This window comes from Amblyomma mixtum, chromosome 7, assembly GCF_055824585.1.
Source record: "Amblyomma mixtum isolate Tamu chromosome 7, ASM5582458v1, whole genome shotgun sequence".
Classification (NCBI taxonomy): domain Eukaryota; kingdom Metazoa; phylum Arthropoda; class Arachnida; order Ixodida; family Ixodidae; genus Amblyomma; species Amblyomma mixtum.
In genome coordinates, this window is record NC_143018.1 from 71,835,727 (window position 1) to 71,853,757 (window position 18,031).

The following is an 18,031-nucleotide window of genomic DNA, read 5'->3' on the forward strand; positions in this document are numbered from 1 at the left end:
TTAACACTGCAATGACATACATCACTTAGTGTCAACAGCGGAGAAATCAAGGCAAAGAAGGCTGGACACCAGCTGGGAGGCAAGTAGAGTGGATCTCATTATAACGAAGTTCAAGTGGCCTGATGATTATATTTCGCTCTAGCTGTAGCTTCATTATAGCTGGTGTTTACAGAGCTTCTAAGGGGAACCGTCATTATTAAGGCGAAAGCCTTTAATGCCTCATCGTTGTAAACAGGAAATTGTCAGCAGAAGTGTCACGCTTTTCAGTTGGTCGAAATGGTTATGACGTCAGAGTGCACGGATTCGCAGTAATGAGGTCACCCACGGATGCCTGACGCCCCCTTTGGGAGCAGACGACAACTAATACAAAATAGTTGGCGTCCGCTCCGACAGGGGGCGTAAGACGTCCGTGGTGACCACATTACATACCTCATTACTGTGAACAGAGCCATGGATACAACCGAACTCATCAAAGCAGTGTGCAGTTGTAATGGGTAGTCAAATAGAGCACTAGTACAGCACAAACAGTCTCACAGTCAATGCCAAACAGTGTGCCAGGAAAGGCTTACGCCTTGCCGAACTTTAGAAAGCCAAAGTGCCCCCGCAATTTTTTTTTTGTTATAAACAGTTTCGTTGTAATGCGGTTCGACATTCATTCCCACCGGTGGTGTCACGCATTATTTGTGACAGTCGGACATTCCAGTGATGTGAACAAATTGTGTTAGAGTGCAGAGGCTGTCGATCCCACCTTGTCATTTGCTGTGTGATAGCTTTTGTCGGCACCTGGCAGCACCTGCATCTTGGCTGAAGCCATTTAGCATGTGCACTGGAGAATGATCATTTGGTCATTGCAGAACAATGGGCTCAGTTATTGGCCACAGCTTATCTACCACAGGAGAGAGCTGTCGTACGGAGAGGGCTGTGCAGATATGGCTGTGACAGGCTTTTCCAAGGGTTCTTTTTTTGTCAAGCAAGAAAGTGGCGTCGCTAAAAGCAGCTGGAACTGTTTGCATGTAGTACAGTGAAAGCTCGTTAATTCAAAACTCGATAATTCGAATTTTCGGATAATTCGAACTACACTACTTGGTCCGGCCAAGCTCCATAGAGATCTGTGTATAAAAAAGTCCGTTAATTCGAAAGCGAGTCGGTTCCGTTACGGATAATTCGAACTACGCGCCACCGCGTCTGGGCGGCTTGGCACACAGCATGTGGCCAAAAAAAAAAAAAAGCACCTCCTCCGCATAGTTAGAGGCTGCGTACGTCCTAAACGGGGACAGAAGATGGAACTAGATAAAACCTTGGAAGAGTGGGTAAAGCTTAAATGGCGCCATCACTGGCGCGGTGGCCGGCGGCACCGGAGGGAAGGGGTTGGCGACCGCGCTGGCGGCTGCCTACTCTCTTTTCCGCGCAACCTCCGCAACTGGCAACTAAATGCTCGTTAATTCGAGCCCTGTTAATTCGAAAATACGGATAAGCACTGTCAGCGCGGTCCCAGCCAACGCCCATGAAGGCTATGACTTCGGACCGGCGCTACAAATTACGTGCGAAAAACTTTTTTTTTCTTTGCGAGTGTCGTCCACGCTTGCACCCATCGGTCGGTCGCCAACGGAAGCACGCGCTCAGCCACGAACAAGACGCCGGCACAAGCGCTGGCACTCTGCCAAAGTTCGCTTCCCCCTTGCTGGAGCTAACGTCAAAAGTGATGTTATCGCTGCGCAGCATCTTGGCGCGCCGCCAAGAAATGCGTCGGGGGGGGGGGGGGGGGGGGGGGGGGGGGGGGGGGTAAATGAGTAAAATAGGGCATGTGATATTCCACTAAAGATCGAGTGCTAATGGTGCATTGCTTTTTCTGGAAAAACAAAAACACCGAAATTCAGAGCTGTGGAATATTTCTTTCTGTGACCCAATGTCTACCTGGATTTGAGTTAGAAAAATAAAAACCTGAATTTCGCCCTCGATTCTTGGAAAAAAAATGAAACCCGAAAACGAAGGACCATAATTGAATCTCAGTATAGTAACCGAAGCTGACGCAAACCAAGTTACACGTATGGTGGCACCATACTATACTACACTAGACTAGACTAAGACTAAGACTCTACTCGAGGCTAGAGGCTCGAGGCTCGAGGCTAGGCTATAGTCTTATACTATGTAGGGGTTCTGACCGCTGTCATCTCTCCCAGCCACGGCCAGGCGCTCTTGCCCGTCGTCTTTCAGACAGTCAGCAGCTGCTTCTGTGGTGCACACTTGCAACTGGTTTGGGGAAGAGGGGAGCACAGTGCTCTCGGCCAGACCGCTTGGTTACTTGCCCTTAGAGAGGGACAAAAACATCTGCTGCTTCCGTCTCTACGGTGTGCCTCGTCGGCGAGGCGATAATGCAACATTCTGCCGATTGCTACAGCTGAGCTAAAAAACAATGACATTTGGAATAGTTCCCTCTTCTCATGAAATTGAATTGTCATGAGTTTCAACTTCCTTACTTTAGGATTCTTTAACTCAGTGTAGTTATTGTTTTCTGTAATGTCAGAAATTTCTAGTGTGCAGTAATTAATCTCATTTGTATGTTTGTTTGTGCACTTTGCATTTATAACCAATGAACCCGCCGCTGTGACTCTGTGGTTACGGTGCTCAGCTGCTGACCTGAAAGACGTGCGTTCGATCCCGGTCACGGCGGCCGAATTTCGATGGAGGAGAAATTCTAGAGGCCCGTGTGCTGTGCGATGTCAGTGCACGTTAAAGAACCCCAGGTGGTCGAAATCTCCGGAGCCCTCCACTACGGCGTCCCTCATAGCCTGAGTCGCTTTGGGACGTTAAACCCCAATAAACCATCTATAACCAGTTTTCAACAGTTGTAAAATGTTTAGGGTTTAAATGATAGCATTATTTCATGGTCGTTGTAGTCGTTATTCAAATTTTTAGTTGACATTAGTTGGGATCATTTAAGAATTTTGAGTGGTCCCTGCAGTTTGAAGTGTCAGTGTGTTATGTCGTGAAATTGCTCTGTAACGGTCATTGCCTGCCTCTCTTTTTGGTGGCACGCAGGCTTTGAGTGGACCAGCAAGGACGATGCTGGACTCCCTCCGTGCTGTAGCGCATCTGCTCCGTACAGTCCGGACCTGCTGGACAACCCAGAGCTGATTGCTGGGAAACACAGCACCATGCTCAGCTTCCCTTCTTACATTGTGAGTCAAATTATGTCTTTTTCTGATCCTCTGACTGCTTGCACTTGTCGTAAGGTCGGTCAAGCTTACGGATGAAACAGTATCAAGTGCCATCTTGTTAAGCTGCAGTGGCTTTATTAGATATTTATTTGTGATAACACCCAGGCCAGAGGTGTAGGGAGATGTAGTTAGACGTTACTCTAAAATAGGTGTTGGGTGTGGATGTTGGGTTTAGTGGCGCATAAGCATCTAAGGCTATCATGCGCCAAGGCTCTTGCAGCTGTGAAATAACATCCTTTAATACGATTGCTGACGAGTTCACGGACATGTTCACTTTCTCAAAACAGAACAACAGCTAATGCTTTACAAAATTCTTGATTGATGACAGTGGCTGCTGTGGTCATGTTATAATTAGCTTTAATATGTTTTAAATTTTCATCAAAAATATATTTTTTAATCTGTGAAACAAGTAGTGTTCATATTCAAATGGTACTTTAGGAAAATATTGGCCTTTGTGGGTGTCTTCAAGTACTATTGTTGTAACGTTAGTGACAGTTACTGGAATTTGAATGCACAACATATTCGGCACTTAAGTGTGGTGTGTATATGCAAAAGATGGTTCTGATAATTATTGTTGCTGTGTTGAGCATAGCGAGCGCCAAATTTGTTAGCTGCCATATTTCAGTCTTGCCTTGTGAGGTGGCTGTACTTCGAAAACAGTGTAACAGACAGTATTTCTGACTCTTGCAAAAATGAGCGACTCAAGAAATGTCATTGTCTGTCCTTTATTTGTTCTGTCTAGTGTACTGAAGAACAGTGGGACTCCCTTTTAGATGAACTGTGTTAAGCCAGATTCTGTGATGAGCTGAACAGTTCACAGGCCTCTTTCCCATAGATGCAATATATAAAAAAAAAAACATTAATGCAAGACAGTCGACTTGTATGCAGTGGTTAACACAAGCTCTAGGGTGTCGCATCGACTAGCATCCCGCAGTGAAAAGTGGCCAATAGCCTCCTTTCACTGCACTGTATGTGGTTTAGGAATTGAGATTACAACAAAAAACTCTGAAAGCATGCAGTAAAGAGCTGTACAGTCGGGGACAAAAGTATCCGGACCACGTGTCCCTCTAACGAAGCCGATTGCTCTGTTATTATTCGGCGGCTGGAGACCACACTTGTGGAGGCAAAAGTTAAATTTTTGTTCTTTCATCACCATAAGTGCTGTCTCCAGCCGCTGTCTAATAGTAAAGCTATAAGCTTCGTTTGACGAACACGTGGTCCGGAGACTTTTGTCCCTGACTGTACGTGCAGGCTAAACTTGGCAAATTCTGTTCTTTTAACACAATAGTATTTTTTTCAGTAACGTCAACGTAGTAAACATCTTTACCTAACATTAGTCAGTTGTCTTCCTGTGTCAGCAAGGGACAGTTGTCATAGGAAAGGCTAAATAAAACCCATGACTGAATGATTGAATGCAGGTGATGTGCATCAGTTCTGAAAATAATTTTTGGAGTGCTCACATTTCCTTGCCAACTTTCACTCTTGTATTGTTGTCTTATTGCTGGTTTATCTTCTTCTCATACAATAGCCTCATACAATAAATGTATTTACGAAGTCCCATTGTGTTCATTTTAAAGGAAGCCCACTGTACTCATTGTCTTACGAACTTGCTGGAAAGAAAATTTTCATTTCCCGTCATCTGGTGTGTTGTGTCATTCACAATGACAGGACGAGGCTTCATATTTCCTTGCCACAGAAAGTGCAAGGGATGTGTTGATGGTTGATGATGCAAGAGTACGCCCCTGTTTTCTCCAGACTTCCATAATCGACTATGTGAAGCCGTCGGACCTAAAGAAAGAGCTGAACGACAAGTTTCGCAGCAAGTTTCCGCACATACAGCTCACCCTGAGCAAGCTGAGAAGGTGAGCATTCCACAGCTTTGTCGTGGCTAGACCATGTTCCCAGAAGGGCTGCGAGGTAATTATAGAGAGGTGGAAGAGGTATTTCATTTTGTGTCAGCATATTTCCTGGTATCACTGCCTATTAACAGCTTGATGTTGAACAGCACTCAACTCAATGGGGCACAATTGATGAATACCGTATTTACTCGCGTAATAGGCGCACTCGCATAATAGGCGCACCCCTAGTTAGGGCGCGAAAAATCAGATTTTTTTATTTCCGCGCATAATAGGCGCACCCCGAACTTGGCACTGTGATCAATACTGTATTTACACGATTGCAAGCCGACGCCTCGCCACCCCCCGCTCCCCAATCTTTATTTTAACAAAGTTTTTGCTGAACTGCCGCACTTCTCGGCCACGTCGTATTTTCCGACCTGCCGCACGCTTGCCGCGTTCGAGAGCAAACTCCCAGCCATGTAGCTGTTAAGGTGCTTGCCCGTCGAGCTAAAACATCAACGCTCTCCGCGGCAAAGCCATAAACCACGATAACTATCGCGCTACCGCAAATCCCGGCACTTGAAAGCAACAACAAAAAAAAAAAAAAACGAGCTGGAGATGCTGATGGCGATATAGATAGCGAAAGCTCGCGGCGGAGGAACGCGATGATGATGATGATAAGCTTGGCCTTGGGCGCCCTCCTGGGCGGCGTCTGGAAGCTCCTGCGGGCGTGTGTGGCCTCCGCGATCAAGCACCCGTTGCGCGCAGCCGGAGCCGATCGCGGAGGCCTCGGCGCGTGCATTCCTAAGGCTATTCCCGCGTGTGTCATGGAAAGTTTCGGTGCAACCCTTACACGGATCTTTTTTTTTAACATTTTCTTCGCGAAAACGGGGTGCGGCCCGTACACGAGTGCGTTTACGCGGTGTGTTCAATTTTGCGAGTCGAAAAATTTCCGGAAATTTTACCCCGCGTAATAGGCGCACCCCGAACTTTGAGCCGGATTTTCTGGAAAAAAAGTGCGCCTATTATGCGAGTAAATACGGTAAATTACAGGGAATAGCGTAAATACACATGCAGTACTAAATACTAGTACAAATGACAAAGTAATGACAAAGGCAGTGACAAAGTTTAGCCATAGCAATTACCGACACTTATTGCACAAGCTCTGAAAAGATAAGCATAAACCGCAGCGGTGGCCTAGTCGTTGAGCATCCGCCCTGCATTCAGGAGGTGCGGGGTTCGATCCCCAGTGCCGCCGAGTACCCACCGGTGATAAAATGGGCACAAGTTTTCCCCTGACTTAATGCTTGACTTATTCAGGGTGAAGCACTTCGCAAACGGGCCTTTGATCCCAACTTGAGCAAACAAAAAATACCTTGTGACATGGCACTCTTGGTCGCAGATGACCTTGCACAATAAAAATTCACTATCATCATTAAAAGATATGCATAAGGAATAGAGCTCTCAAGGATGCAAAGATGGCTCAGTCTTGTAAGCCAGTAGAGTTATTCATGGCCTGCCAACCGTGTATGAGACATTTGTAGAGAGAACGCTGTAAGTTAATCGCACCGCTCTATTGACATCCTCCAAACGAAAAGTGTATAACAGTTGTGCCTTGCCAGTGCTCACCTGGGTGAACGAAAGCTTGGAAGCTAGTGGAAAAGCTTGATATAAATCTTTCCCAGCCTAACTGGTTTATGGAACAATTTCCAGCTGGTTCCACTTGGTTCCAACTGGAACCTACTGGAAATTGTTCCATAAACCAGTTGGGCTGGAAAAGATTTTTGCCAGGGATATATTGAGGATGGTGCTGTGAGCCTGTGGAAATGGAAACGATAAAGAGAGAAAAAAAAAATTGTGGTTTTGAAGTGTGACATCAGTGAGGGTAGCGGCTTCTTGTCCCTGATGGTAAGTGTGACCTTCGTTGCGTGTTGACAGGCGTTTTCCAGCATGGCAGTTGATGCTGTTAAACAACAATTCCTTTTCTTTTCTTTTTCTGCTCCTCCCTGTGTTTCTGCAGTTTGAAACGAGAGATGTGCAAGATTGCCTGTGGAGAGGTGAGTCAGTCGCTGTTGTTTACCATATTTCATTGTGCATTTTACTTACTTGCATAATAAACACTTTGCATACATTATCGAAATGCCTGCATTTTTAATATTTGGTGAAAGTTGAAAAATTTCGCCCTGTATTATAAATGCACCTCAGAAATAAGTGGCAATACTAATGATGAAAAAGATGCGTCCGTTACGCTAGCAAATACGATATTGTGATCACTGAATGCACAAACGATATACATGTGGATGCATGCATGCACATGTATATTTTTCTAAAGCCATTCACCCATAGCCAAGCCTACAAATGCGGTCACAAATTTGGTTTATGCATTTCCAGCGCTATAATTTATTGTCTAGAAAGCCATAACAAAAACAGGCGAGCCAAAACTACCACTGCCAGTCTGTTGTGATGGCTCAGATGTGCCTACAGATCCTTCAGTTTGGCTTCATTACACCATTACAGCTTCATTACAGCCAGCCTTTGTTTTGAGCATAACATAAGCCCAAGTGCATGTCTAGCTTGACCTGTCATATGAGCAAGCAGCTCTAGGTATTTCCTAAGCTATACATTTGAGCATGGCACGTGCTGACTTGCATCAGACCGTCAAGTATGAAGGACAGTTAACAAGTAACCAAGAATGTGCTACTCAGTTACAAGAGTATTGTTTAGTCGGTCAGTTGCAGCCAAGAAGGGCATCTCTTGCAAAGAAGCAGTCATCGAGGGTTGAATTCAGTGCTTCACTGAGGTCGAGCTGCATGGAAGCCGAAAACTCATTGAGATCCTTCAAAACATGGCTGCAGTCTATGGCATGAACTTTGTACCACAATCTCATGTGAGCGAGCTAGTTTAAAGTTTTGAAAGTGCCATCACATCCAATGTCCTGATCTCCTGTCGTAAGGCGTCTATGTCCGTTAGGATGAGACTATTACTAAATGGAGCCAATGCAAATGGCTCCATTTTGATCCTGCCAGGCATTCTATGAATCTTCTATATGACTCCTTATTGCCAGGAACCTATACCGCATGATCTTAGTTTCCTGGCCAATAAAGATGTCCTTGCATGGTAAAAGCTCCAGCTAATATGAGATCTGAGGTATTGGGCACAAATGGTTCGGGAACCAAGGAAGGAGTTTATTTTTTTCCTTCTGAAATCTAGTTTTCTGCAGGAAACAGCAAGCTTTTCACTCATTGATATACATTTTAGTGCATGAGAATTGCATCTAGTACTGAAAAGAAGTTTTCATCATTTTCTTTTTTAATAACATTCTGTACTGTACTACGTTCCTTCAGATTTCCCCTCCTATAATGCAAATGAGCGCACCACACAATTTTTTTTGCGTGTTGTGACCATATATGTCTGAAAGGGTGCTAAGCTATTCTTTAAAACTCGAACTCAAGTTAGCTAGTGTTTTGTATTCTATTTGCGACTGCTGTGGCTCTCAAGATGTGTAGTTCTGTGTCCTCGTTATTTTTTTTTTTTTTGCTCACTCCTCAACATGCAGGTATGCATCAAGTGATGTAAACTAAAATAATTTGAAGTTAGTTTTTATAATTTGCACCATGTGTGTCTGTATGTTTTTAATTTGTCTTCGTTTTTTTTTCTGTCTCCTCTAGTGCGGAATCGACCTATTAACAGTGGCCCAAGCTTATGTGTTCTTTGAGAAGCTGATCCTGAAGGTAAGTAAAGTTAAAGCAGCCCATCCACTGTTCTCGCCAAAAGAGAAGGCAGCTCTCGAGAAACTCAATAAGGCTGAGTAGAATGAGGAGCACTGGGTTTGGTTGAATTAAAAACTTGGCTGTTCTATGAAAGCCCACCTAAACTGTCCCCAGCCTGTGCTTTTGCCATAGTCTGGCTGGATCGAACGATACCAAAGCAAAGCTGTGCTCAGTTCCTTTTCCCCCTCTGGGAGTTTTCTACATTGCTAGCTGCATGAAGAACCTTCCCTGTGGTAAACAACACTGGTGTTTGTAATCGGCGTTAGGCATATATAGGACACGAAAACAGGACATCAAAAAAGAGCGATTATTCGATAATTCGCGGGGCAGTTCATTGCTTTTTGAGGCTAGGACAGAGACTCTGAGAACAAAAACGTACAGGTCTAAATTTGAAGAAGTGGATATTTTGTGCTCTGCTTGTAAAACGGAAACGGAGACCATAGAGCACTTGGTTCTAAGGTGCGCAGAACTCCGCCCAGCAGCACTCCCAGAGGGGGCAGCAACAGCCATAGAGATAGCGCTGGGATTTACTGGGGAGGACGGGCGAGTGGATGGGAAAAGCGTGACATTGACGAAGGGGAGGTTGGAGGATTGGTGGTGGAAATCAAGGGAGGGGTGAATTTTGAGGGGAAAGGGATAGACAGACTAGACATTGTAAGAGCGAAGAGGAAAGAAAGGAAAAATAAAAATAAATTAACAATGGGGGAAGTGTAGGCTAGGTGGCGAAGCTACCGCCCGGTACAAAGGGTAAAGCCATTATCATCCATCCATCCATCCATCCATTGTGGGCAACCTCAACAGGACTATATTATTAAATTGAACTCTCTTATTTAGCACACGTGCATCAGTAGAGACTGCATTCTGAGCACAGAGCTGTCTCTGGTTTCCTGGTTTCGCATTTCATGGAGTGGAGGGAGGGGGGTCGATGTCCACTGGTTTGTGGCGCCCTCTCTGTACAGCACAGTGCACTAAGGTGTTGCAGTATGTCGCATTTCCCTGCTTCCCGAAGACAATGTTGCCCATGTGGTCCTAAGCCATAAGGGCGGTGTGGGCCAAAGTTGGGGCACATTCTCAAGGTTGCCTTATCTCTGGACACTGGTCCAGGTGACTCCGGGAATTTCTTCATTTTTCTTTTTTTCTTTTTTTTTCTACTGCAGCTGCTGATTCACAAGCAAAACCGCAAGTTGTGCGCCGGGGCGTGCCTGTTGCTTTCAGCCAAGCTGAACGATGTCAAGGGCAACGAAATGCGAACCCTCATTGAGGTAAGTGTCGTAGCAGTAGCAGTGGCAGTTTTATTCAAAACAATACGAACAATAAAAAAGGTAGCCAAAAGAGAGTTGCGGGCTGGGGAAATGGCCGCGTATTCCTCAAACGCCTGATCTGCAACCACCAGAAAAAGCGTTACGGTAGAGAGAGATAGGTGAAAAAAAATAGCTTGCTGTACTGTAGTGTGTTGAATAGATAGTGTGCCCGATTTCAGTGTCATTATGTTGTGAAGACTTGGCGTGTCTCCATCGTGTTGATACATCATTGCCAGGTCTTGTATAGCTCACAGTTTGCACTGATTAGCCATGTGTGGTGTCCCACGGTATTCATGCCGCGTGATGTCATGGTATAAATGGAGCTCCCCTCCCTCATAAAGATGTTCTTCATCCTGTGTTGGCCACTGTATCTCAGGTCCACATCTGACTCAGCTGAGGTCAGCATTGCAGTAAGCGTTGGCAACTGCAGGCAGTGTGCAACATTGTGCAACACCCCGTTATCTACCGTGACTAACGGAACCAGGGAGTGGACTTACTGCATTTATTTATTGCAGAATGTGGCAGGAAGTTTTCATCATTTGGTCTGCGTTAATGGATCCGTCATTGGTAGGCCTTGGCTTCTAGAGTCTGCCTTTTGTTTTCCTCGTGGTCTTTTCGTCTCATTGGCATGTAACCTGGGGAACGCACATGCACGGTATAACAGCTACTACTGATAAAACTAGTGAACAGCTCTGAAGGAAATGAAAATCGGTAATCAACATGTGCTTACACGTGCTTTTCACAGTTTTCCACTCTGCATACAACATGCAATTTAGATGCCAGACCCTGAACATGTTGTGATGTGAAAAAAAAAAAAAAATAGAACAGCGTCAACAAACCTACGGGATGAGCCATGTTGCAATGGACTTGTTGCTTGCATGGGACAGAGCTCTTGTTGCATTGAAGGCAGTATCTTTTTGCTTATTTTCGTGTCCTGCTATTACTAAAACACTAGAAAAGACTTCACCTGTGTGAAAACCTCCTGGCTTTTATGTTGATAATTCTTAGCATCAGCACGGCTTGATAAGTCGATCTAGTGTGGTACCGCAACCACTATCAGAGGACCTGAAGAAAAATAGCAACCACGTTAAAACTGAAAAGCATCGTGTATTACAAATTGGAGCATGACTTGCTACGGTGTTGTAGAAATTGAAGACTTTTTCATTTATTTCACATAATGTCAGTGCATCAACAAATGTTTGGGGAGTCAGCTGAGACAAAGCATTACTAGGGCAATGCCTGAAAGCAGTTGGCTTCATGGATAGGACCATATGCTGCAGTGGCTCAGTGGTTAGGGCACTCAGCTACTGAGTTGGAGGGCCCAGGTTCAATCCCGTCCACCGCTCCCGCGTTTCAGTGTGGGCGAAACGCAAAGAGGTGCCTCTGTGCTATACTATGTCAGCGCATGTTAAAGAAGCCGGGGTGGTCAAAATTAGTCTGGAGCCCTCCACTGGATTATTTCTTGGAGCCCATGTGTTACAAAGTCCACAATTCACAACCATGAGCAAGACACCACAGGTTTGATAGTTGATAGTTGTCATGAATGAAGCATTGTAAATACCTCTTAGGATTTACTCATTTAATTATGGTATGCTGCAGTCGCTGAGAGGGGCTGATTTAACTATTAATATAGTGGACTCTTGTGAACTCAAACTTTCTAATTCAAGCAACCAGTTTGTTCGAACTGGTGCTTTCGCCCTGTCAACATCATCATCATCATCAGCCTGACTACGCCCACTGCAGGGCAAAGGCCTCTCCCATGTCTCTCCAATTAACCCTGTCCTTCGCCAGCCGTGGCCACTATATTCCCGCAAATTTCTTAATCTCCTCCGCCCACCTGTTAACATGAAGTGTATTAAAAGTGCTCCCGTTAAATGAGAATCTCACAATTTTAACAACCCTTTGGTCCCCTTCGAGTTCGAATCATCAAAAGGTTTAGGTTTATGGGGTTTAACGTCCCAAAGCGACCAAGGCTATGAGAGACACCGTAGTGGAGGGCTCCGGAAATTTTGACCACCTGGGGTTCTTTAACGTGCACTGACATCGCACAGCACACGGGCCTCTAGAATTTCTCCCCCAAAGAAATTCAACCGTTGCGGCCGGGATCAAACCCGCGTCTTTCGGGTCAGCAGCCGAGCACCATAACCACTGAGCCACCGCGGCAGTCAACCGTACCGTTCCTGTTGAATTTGGCAGCGCGATACACCGCGTTTGCGATTTTTGTGCAGAAACTCGAGTGCGGTTTCCGGCTGAACCGAAAGGACCTGCTCGACTTTGAGTTTGGCGTTCTGGTGGCCCTGGAGTTTTCGCTGCACCTGCCCACGTGGCAGATCTACCCGCACTACCAGCGCCTGCTGTACGAGTCTTGAGACCAACTCACGGCTGGGGACAGTGAGGTGCCCCCTCATTCGTCATGGCAGCGGGGAGCCTTCTCTGCCAACTTTGCCCAAAGTGGTTGACTTGTCCACGTTGTTCCAAGCTCGCTTCCAGCTGCAACTACTGTGTGTATTGTGTGTGCTGTGCCCGACTGCGGCACGAACATCCCGTGGAAAGTACGAGAGAAAGACAAGCCGTGTTCCCTTCTCTTTGTGCTGGAAAGGTGTCGCTTGATGTGCACGTATGTGTGCACGTTACTCCGGGCGTGTTACTGCAGTGTTTAGGCTTAGCTGGGAATTGTGCCGTGCCAGTGGCGACATCTGGTGGGGTTGTGTGCCACGGGATGCATTAGATTTGTTATTGTCATGTAGAGAAAGCAGCAGACTTAAAGAGGCCAGTCTCTTATTTCGATCAGTGTTTATCAACTGACAGCGATATTATTGTTGGTTGTTGTTCAAGGTGTTACTTGAGAGTAATTTACACTGTAAACAACAAATTAAGACCACTGTCAGCTTAGGAGGAAGTCCTGTTCAAGACCTCGGGAGAAGACTTGTACTTTTGCCGTTGGGCGTACAGCTGTGTAGTCTGCTAGTGTTCAAGGAATTCCCATGGTTGAAAACAGTCTGGAGGACCGCCTACTACAAAGTGAGATAGAGTCAGCACCGTTTTGAAGCAGTGATTACTAGTTGCTGTTACGTTAACGAAAAAACATGTCCCAACTATAACAAAAGCACAAGCTAGGAAATAAGCACTAGATCACATATGTGCTAAGCATAGTAAGGAGTGATAAAGGCAGTGTAACAAAGACAATTACATGGAAAAATTAACGAGGGATTACGATGTGCATAAACATGATTGGTTTCAATTCTGAGGAGAAAAAACTTTGAACATCTTTAACACGATTTGATTTCATGCGTGTGAAATTGCTTAGTGAAATACCCACGAATATTGCAGACAATTTTCCCTAATCAGCTCCCGGTTTAGGGAAAAGAAGATTAGGGTGCTCCGAAAGTCTAGTTTCACTAGTATTGTTGAAATTCTGCATGGCCGAGTCCTTTAGATGCACGTCACGATGAATAAGCGAGAGGTAATAACTGAAATTTGTTTGCGTTAAATACCACAAGGTGTTGCTACTGGCACCAGGGCTCTCAGCTATGCTTCTGCACAATGGCAATGCAGCAATAGGAGCGCCTTCTACCCCTCTGAGCACGCTGCCTCTTTTGTTGCAAACTGTTGACGTCATGGTTGCCTCTGCTGTATTGGCTGTTGTTGCAAACTGTGCATTAAGACTGCATAAGGCGTGGCATCGCTGCATTCAAACCTCGAACTCTGATGCATGTGCGACTGTCTGATGTCGGTGACACCGTTGCTGTGCTTGCGGAGTTATTGTTAACACTGCCTTCAGTGTTTCCTGCATTGTCACCCGTGGCAACGCCCGCTACGTTGTCCCCGAGGCCCTCTGCAGTGAGTGGATCTTTCTGCGTGTGCGTTGCCGGGCTGTGTACTGCAACCACAAGGACACACCCGCCTAGAGGAGTGCTGTGGCTTGCATTCGCAGACTTGTGCCTGGCGTATTGTTACAGTTTGTACTTGGCTGTGAAGTTGTCTGCCAAGTTGCCTACGTAGAAGCCACACGTAGCCACATACCAAGCCAGCTGATGTATCACCGGCTGGCCTCTCTTCTTCCAAGCCGACCTCTTGCAATCTAGGATTGTTCCTGGTTGTGTGAGAAAAACGATTCTCCATTTTGTTTCTTAAACATGCCATTCATGTGGTAGACCATGTGTTGTGGATTGTTTTTATTATTAACACGGCAGGTGCGAAGGAGCCCTTCCTCTTCTGATTTCTTGATTTTTTGTTGTTTTTTTTCAGGAGAGTGAGTACTTATTAGTTGAAATACAAGGGATTGTAATGTTTTCTTCAACGACCAAGCCTAATCTCAATTCATTTCATGCAATTTGTTTGCCTGAATACATTTGCGACGGTTCTCGTGCTGTGACCTGGGTGCATTCTACTGCTAGTCGATCTCCGAGAAGATGTTTTTAGTAAAGCCGATCGCATCGAACTGTAAAACGTCTCATCAACAAGAACTGATAGTTGAAAGTGAAGAGGTGCTATGCGACCGAGTATAGATGATGTAAGCAGCAAGGTATGTCTCGCCACGGCTGTTTGTTAATCAAGGCAGGTAAGTTAATCGCAAATACTTAAGTATGTCATTGTCAGTTAGCTACGAGTGACTGTGGATTTGATGGATCTGAATGAATGCTTAGCTTTACAGCAAATGCCTTGCTCGCAGCGATGTCTCAAATCCCTGGCTATGGCTTGCAAACACGTCCTGGCTACACTTTCATAACCTGGCAAGGCTTTGCGTGATAGAGGAGGGAAAAAAAAGAAAAAAAAATGAAATCAAACGAAATTTCAGGTATGGTTGTGGTTTCCTGCCTGACATCCTATTTAAGAGGTGAAAGGTTGTGATGGTGTCTTAGTCATGCTTCTTTGATGTTTTCAAAGAGATCTGCCGGAAGCGAATACAGCAGTACCTTCTTTTTTAGACATCTTTACCTTTGTTACTTTGTTACTGCAGTGTTTTATTTATTTTAGAAGCAATGGTGCTTATTTTACTGTTTTGGTCTTTGATAGTCCGTATCTCTAACCTGGTTTTATGTGCTGTAGGTTTGTTTGACCATACTATAAGCAAAAGTAATTAAAACACATACACTTGAGCTTACTAAGTACACATGTAAGGAAAAAGAAAATCTTATTTTGTGAATGTGACTCTTCCTGAGGCTCCTTAGAGAACATTTGTCTATACTTGTGACAACTGTTTGTCGTGAGCGAAATAACTGTTTGCCATGGTGCAGTTGCTGTGAAGCAAAGAAAACCATGCTTTCTGACAAACCTTGCTTAGGTTTTTAGACGAAGAGCCAGTTATAGCGTTTCCTTTCATAAAAAAAACAAACTGATTTTACATGTGCATATTGTACTGCATGTAAATGGAATGCAGTGATAGAGCACAGACAGTAGGAAGTTTAGTGCTGAAGTGTAGGCTAAACAGCTCCGAAGAAGTGCTACAAACATCATGTTTTCTGTTACAAAAAATTTTTTTCCCCCTAATGTGCTCTACGTGTAGTAGCCTTTTCAGCCCTGCATGACCTGACAGGCTGTTTATCAAAATTGAGTAGTAAACCGCCGCACTGATATCTCACTTTCTCAGGTTTTCAGGAGATTTTGCCCTTTGCTAGCCACTTTTTTTTTGTTCATTTTCTACCTAGTTTAGCTCCCAGCTGTGGGAAATGCATGGATCATCGCTTTCTCGTCAACCATTAGAATGCAACACTGCTCTTTATCCCTGTCCATCATTAATGAAAAACCCTGTCACAGTTGCATACAAAACACCCTCAAGCGGCGTTGCTTGGATTTTGGCAAGTATAGAACAGGTTACCCATGCGATGAGCGGCATATGTGTACAGTCGTGAAAAATATGAGAGGGAACAAACTTCACGCAGAAAATTGCAGATTTCTTGGTTATTTCTCTACTAAATTGCACAACGACATTGGGAAATTGTAGGCGCAGAGGAAAACTAGTTAAAGAGAGAAAAAAAATGCGCTAGTCACGAATAATAACGGAGTAATCAATAAATGAATGCTCCAACTGCGTTCCCCATTCATATTTTTGCATTCATATATAGCTGCATACAAAACACCCTCAAGCGGCGTTGCTTGGATTTTGGCAAGAAGTATAGAACAGGTTACCCATGCGATGAGCGGCATAGGTGTACATAAGAGGGCTGGTGTCTTATACGAAATAATGTAGCATTTGTTGCGGGACATGAAGCTGGTAGCTGTGATTTTAATTTTCCTTTCTTTCACTAGTTTGTTTTTTTGTGCAGTATGTGTTTTTTGTTAGAGAAGTGCACGTTTTTTTTTCTTTTTTGTCACCATTCACAATTGCCCAAAATTGCATTGTGTTCATGCCATTGTTTTCATGTTCAGACATATGGTGTGTTGACTTAAGATTGTTTTGTCGAGTGTTTTTTTTCTTTTGTCAACTTTTCCGTTTTGTGAGCCTCACAAATGCGTTTCAATCTGCCACCTCTTCTTTGTTTGTCATGTTTAAAATGGTTATCATCCTCATCAAAAAGAGCTAAAATCTGACCTTTTAGTTGAGTGTGCAGAAAAAAAAAAGAAAACTTGTTGTTCAGCAACTTTCGTTAACTGCAGACAAACAATTCAGTAAACTAAACCTTGTCACTACGTACAGTCTTTGTCAAAAGTAACCAGGCTGCATGGTTTGCTTCTAGCTTGTATAGTGGAGCCCCTGTGGCTTTCCTAAAGATCGAAAGGTGTTGGCAGGTAAGAAGACCCCCAGTCCTTACCTTTAACGACCATTTCAGCTTCAGGGAAGCTGTAAGGGCTCCACTGTACGAGCTAGCAGCAAACCATGCAGCCTGGTTACTTTTGACAAAGACTGTACATAATGAAGCCTTGCTTCTGGCAGAGGCAAGGCTTCGTCCTGAATGCCTTACTGGTGGGAGTGCATGCCACTAGCAGCATATATGATAATGTTTCAGTCATTTACTGCAATGACAGAATTTCCTTACTCATCAAACTGTCTTGTTAAAGCATTCTTTCCATGCAGGAGGTATTACAAAGTTAGCTGTACATCATGCAAGCCAGTATGGTGCAACTGTTTAGTGAGCAGCTCTGAAACACAGTGGCAGTACTGTGCTTGGTTTCGTTGCACCATACTGCAGGTTATGCAACGCTGCATCATATGCGAGTATCATGGTTACGTGGCTAAAACATCAAGAGGTGTTTCATCCGATGTACTCGTCACATCTCGAATCTAGCTTAGAGGCAAGTTGCCTATTTATTTGTCCTGTACATAATTGCCTTTCTACTAGTTTATCCTAAACTAGACTTTCCTGTTTCTTCAAGGTCTGAGTGACACAAACTTTGTCTGTCTTGTGGTCATGTGCACTTTTCCAGGCATCTGTGGCCCTATGTGGCATGTTCGTGAAATGCAGGCAGTGTGCATTTTGCTCGTTCTGAATGCGATTTCGGAGGCAATGAAACTGACTGCCAGCGTATGGATGTTGCAGTCTATGCTGCAGTGAGGAATTCCAGTTGTGTGAACATATTCGAGGCATCAATTCATGCAGTACTAGCTTTGCAAATGTTTAATTTTTACAAGCAGTGTAGCTAACCACTGTTCTCTTCTCATATTGCACAAGCAACTACTTGTAGCATCTTTGACATTGAGCATGCCCACATGCAGGACTGTAGTAAGAGCTAGATTCATTACTAATTGCACTGCACCGGAAATTATGGGTTGCATCAGTACCGAAGAATCCCTTCCGCCTTTCCAACATTACTGCCTTGGCACTGCTGCTAGCAGTTCCCATCATTTTATCGAAACAGACAAGTACCACGATAAAATGGTATTGGGCAAAAGGCAACACAAAATGCCATTTGTGTGTGAAATCACTTCATGCTAGGCCTGGATGAAACATTCTCGTGTCTCCGAA

General features: G+C 44.6%; 1 protein-coding gene across 1 annotated transcript in view; it reads left to right on the forward strand.

Annotated features, from left to right (window-relative positions):
* LOC149336440 (CDK5 and ABL1 enzyme substrate 2) overlaps positions 1 to 15,462 on the forward strand; it is a 133,587-nt gene extending 118,125 nt beyond the window's left edge. Inside the window, exons 8-13 of the mRNA XM_089552898.1 lie at positions 3,040 to 3,179; positions 4,974 to 5,080; positions 7,077 to 7,113; positions 8,725 to 8,787; positions 9,984 to 10,088; positions 12,356 to 15,462. Of these exons, the coding sequence (XP_089409024.1) occupies positions 3,040 to 3,179; positions 4,974 to 5,080; positions 7,077 to 7,113; positions 8,725 to 8,787; positions 9,984 to 10,088; positions 12,356 to 12,496 (593 nt within the window). The 3' untranslated portion in view covers positions 12,497 to 15,462. The remainder of the gene's footprint in view (positions 1 to 3,039; positions 3,180 to 4,973; positions 5,081 to 7,076; positions 7,114 to 8,724; positions 8,788 to 9,983; positions 10,089 to 12,355) is intronic.
* The last annotated feature ends 2,569 nt before the right edge of the window (positions 15,463 to 18,031 follow it).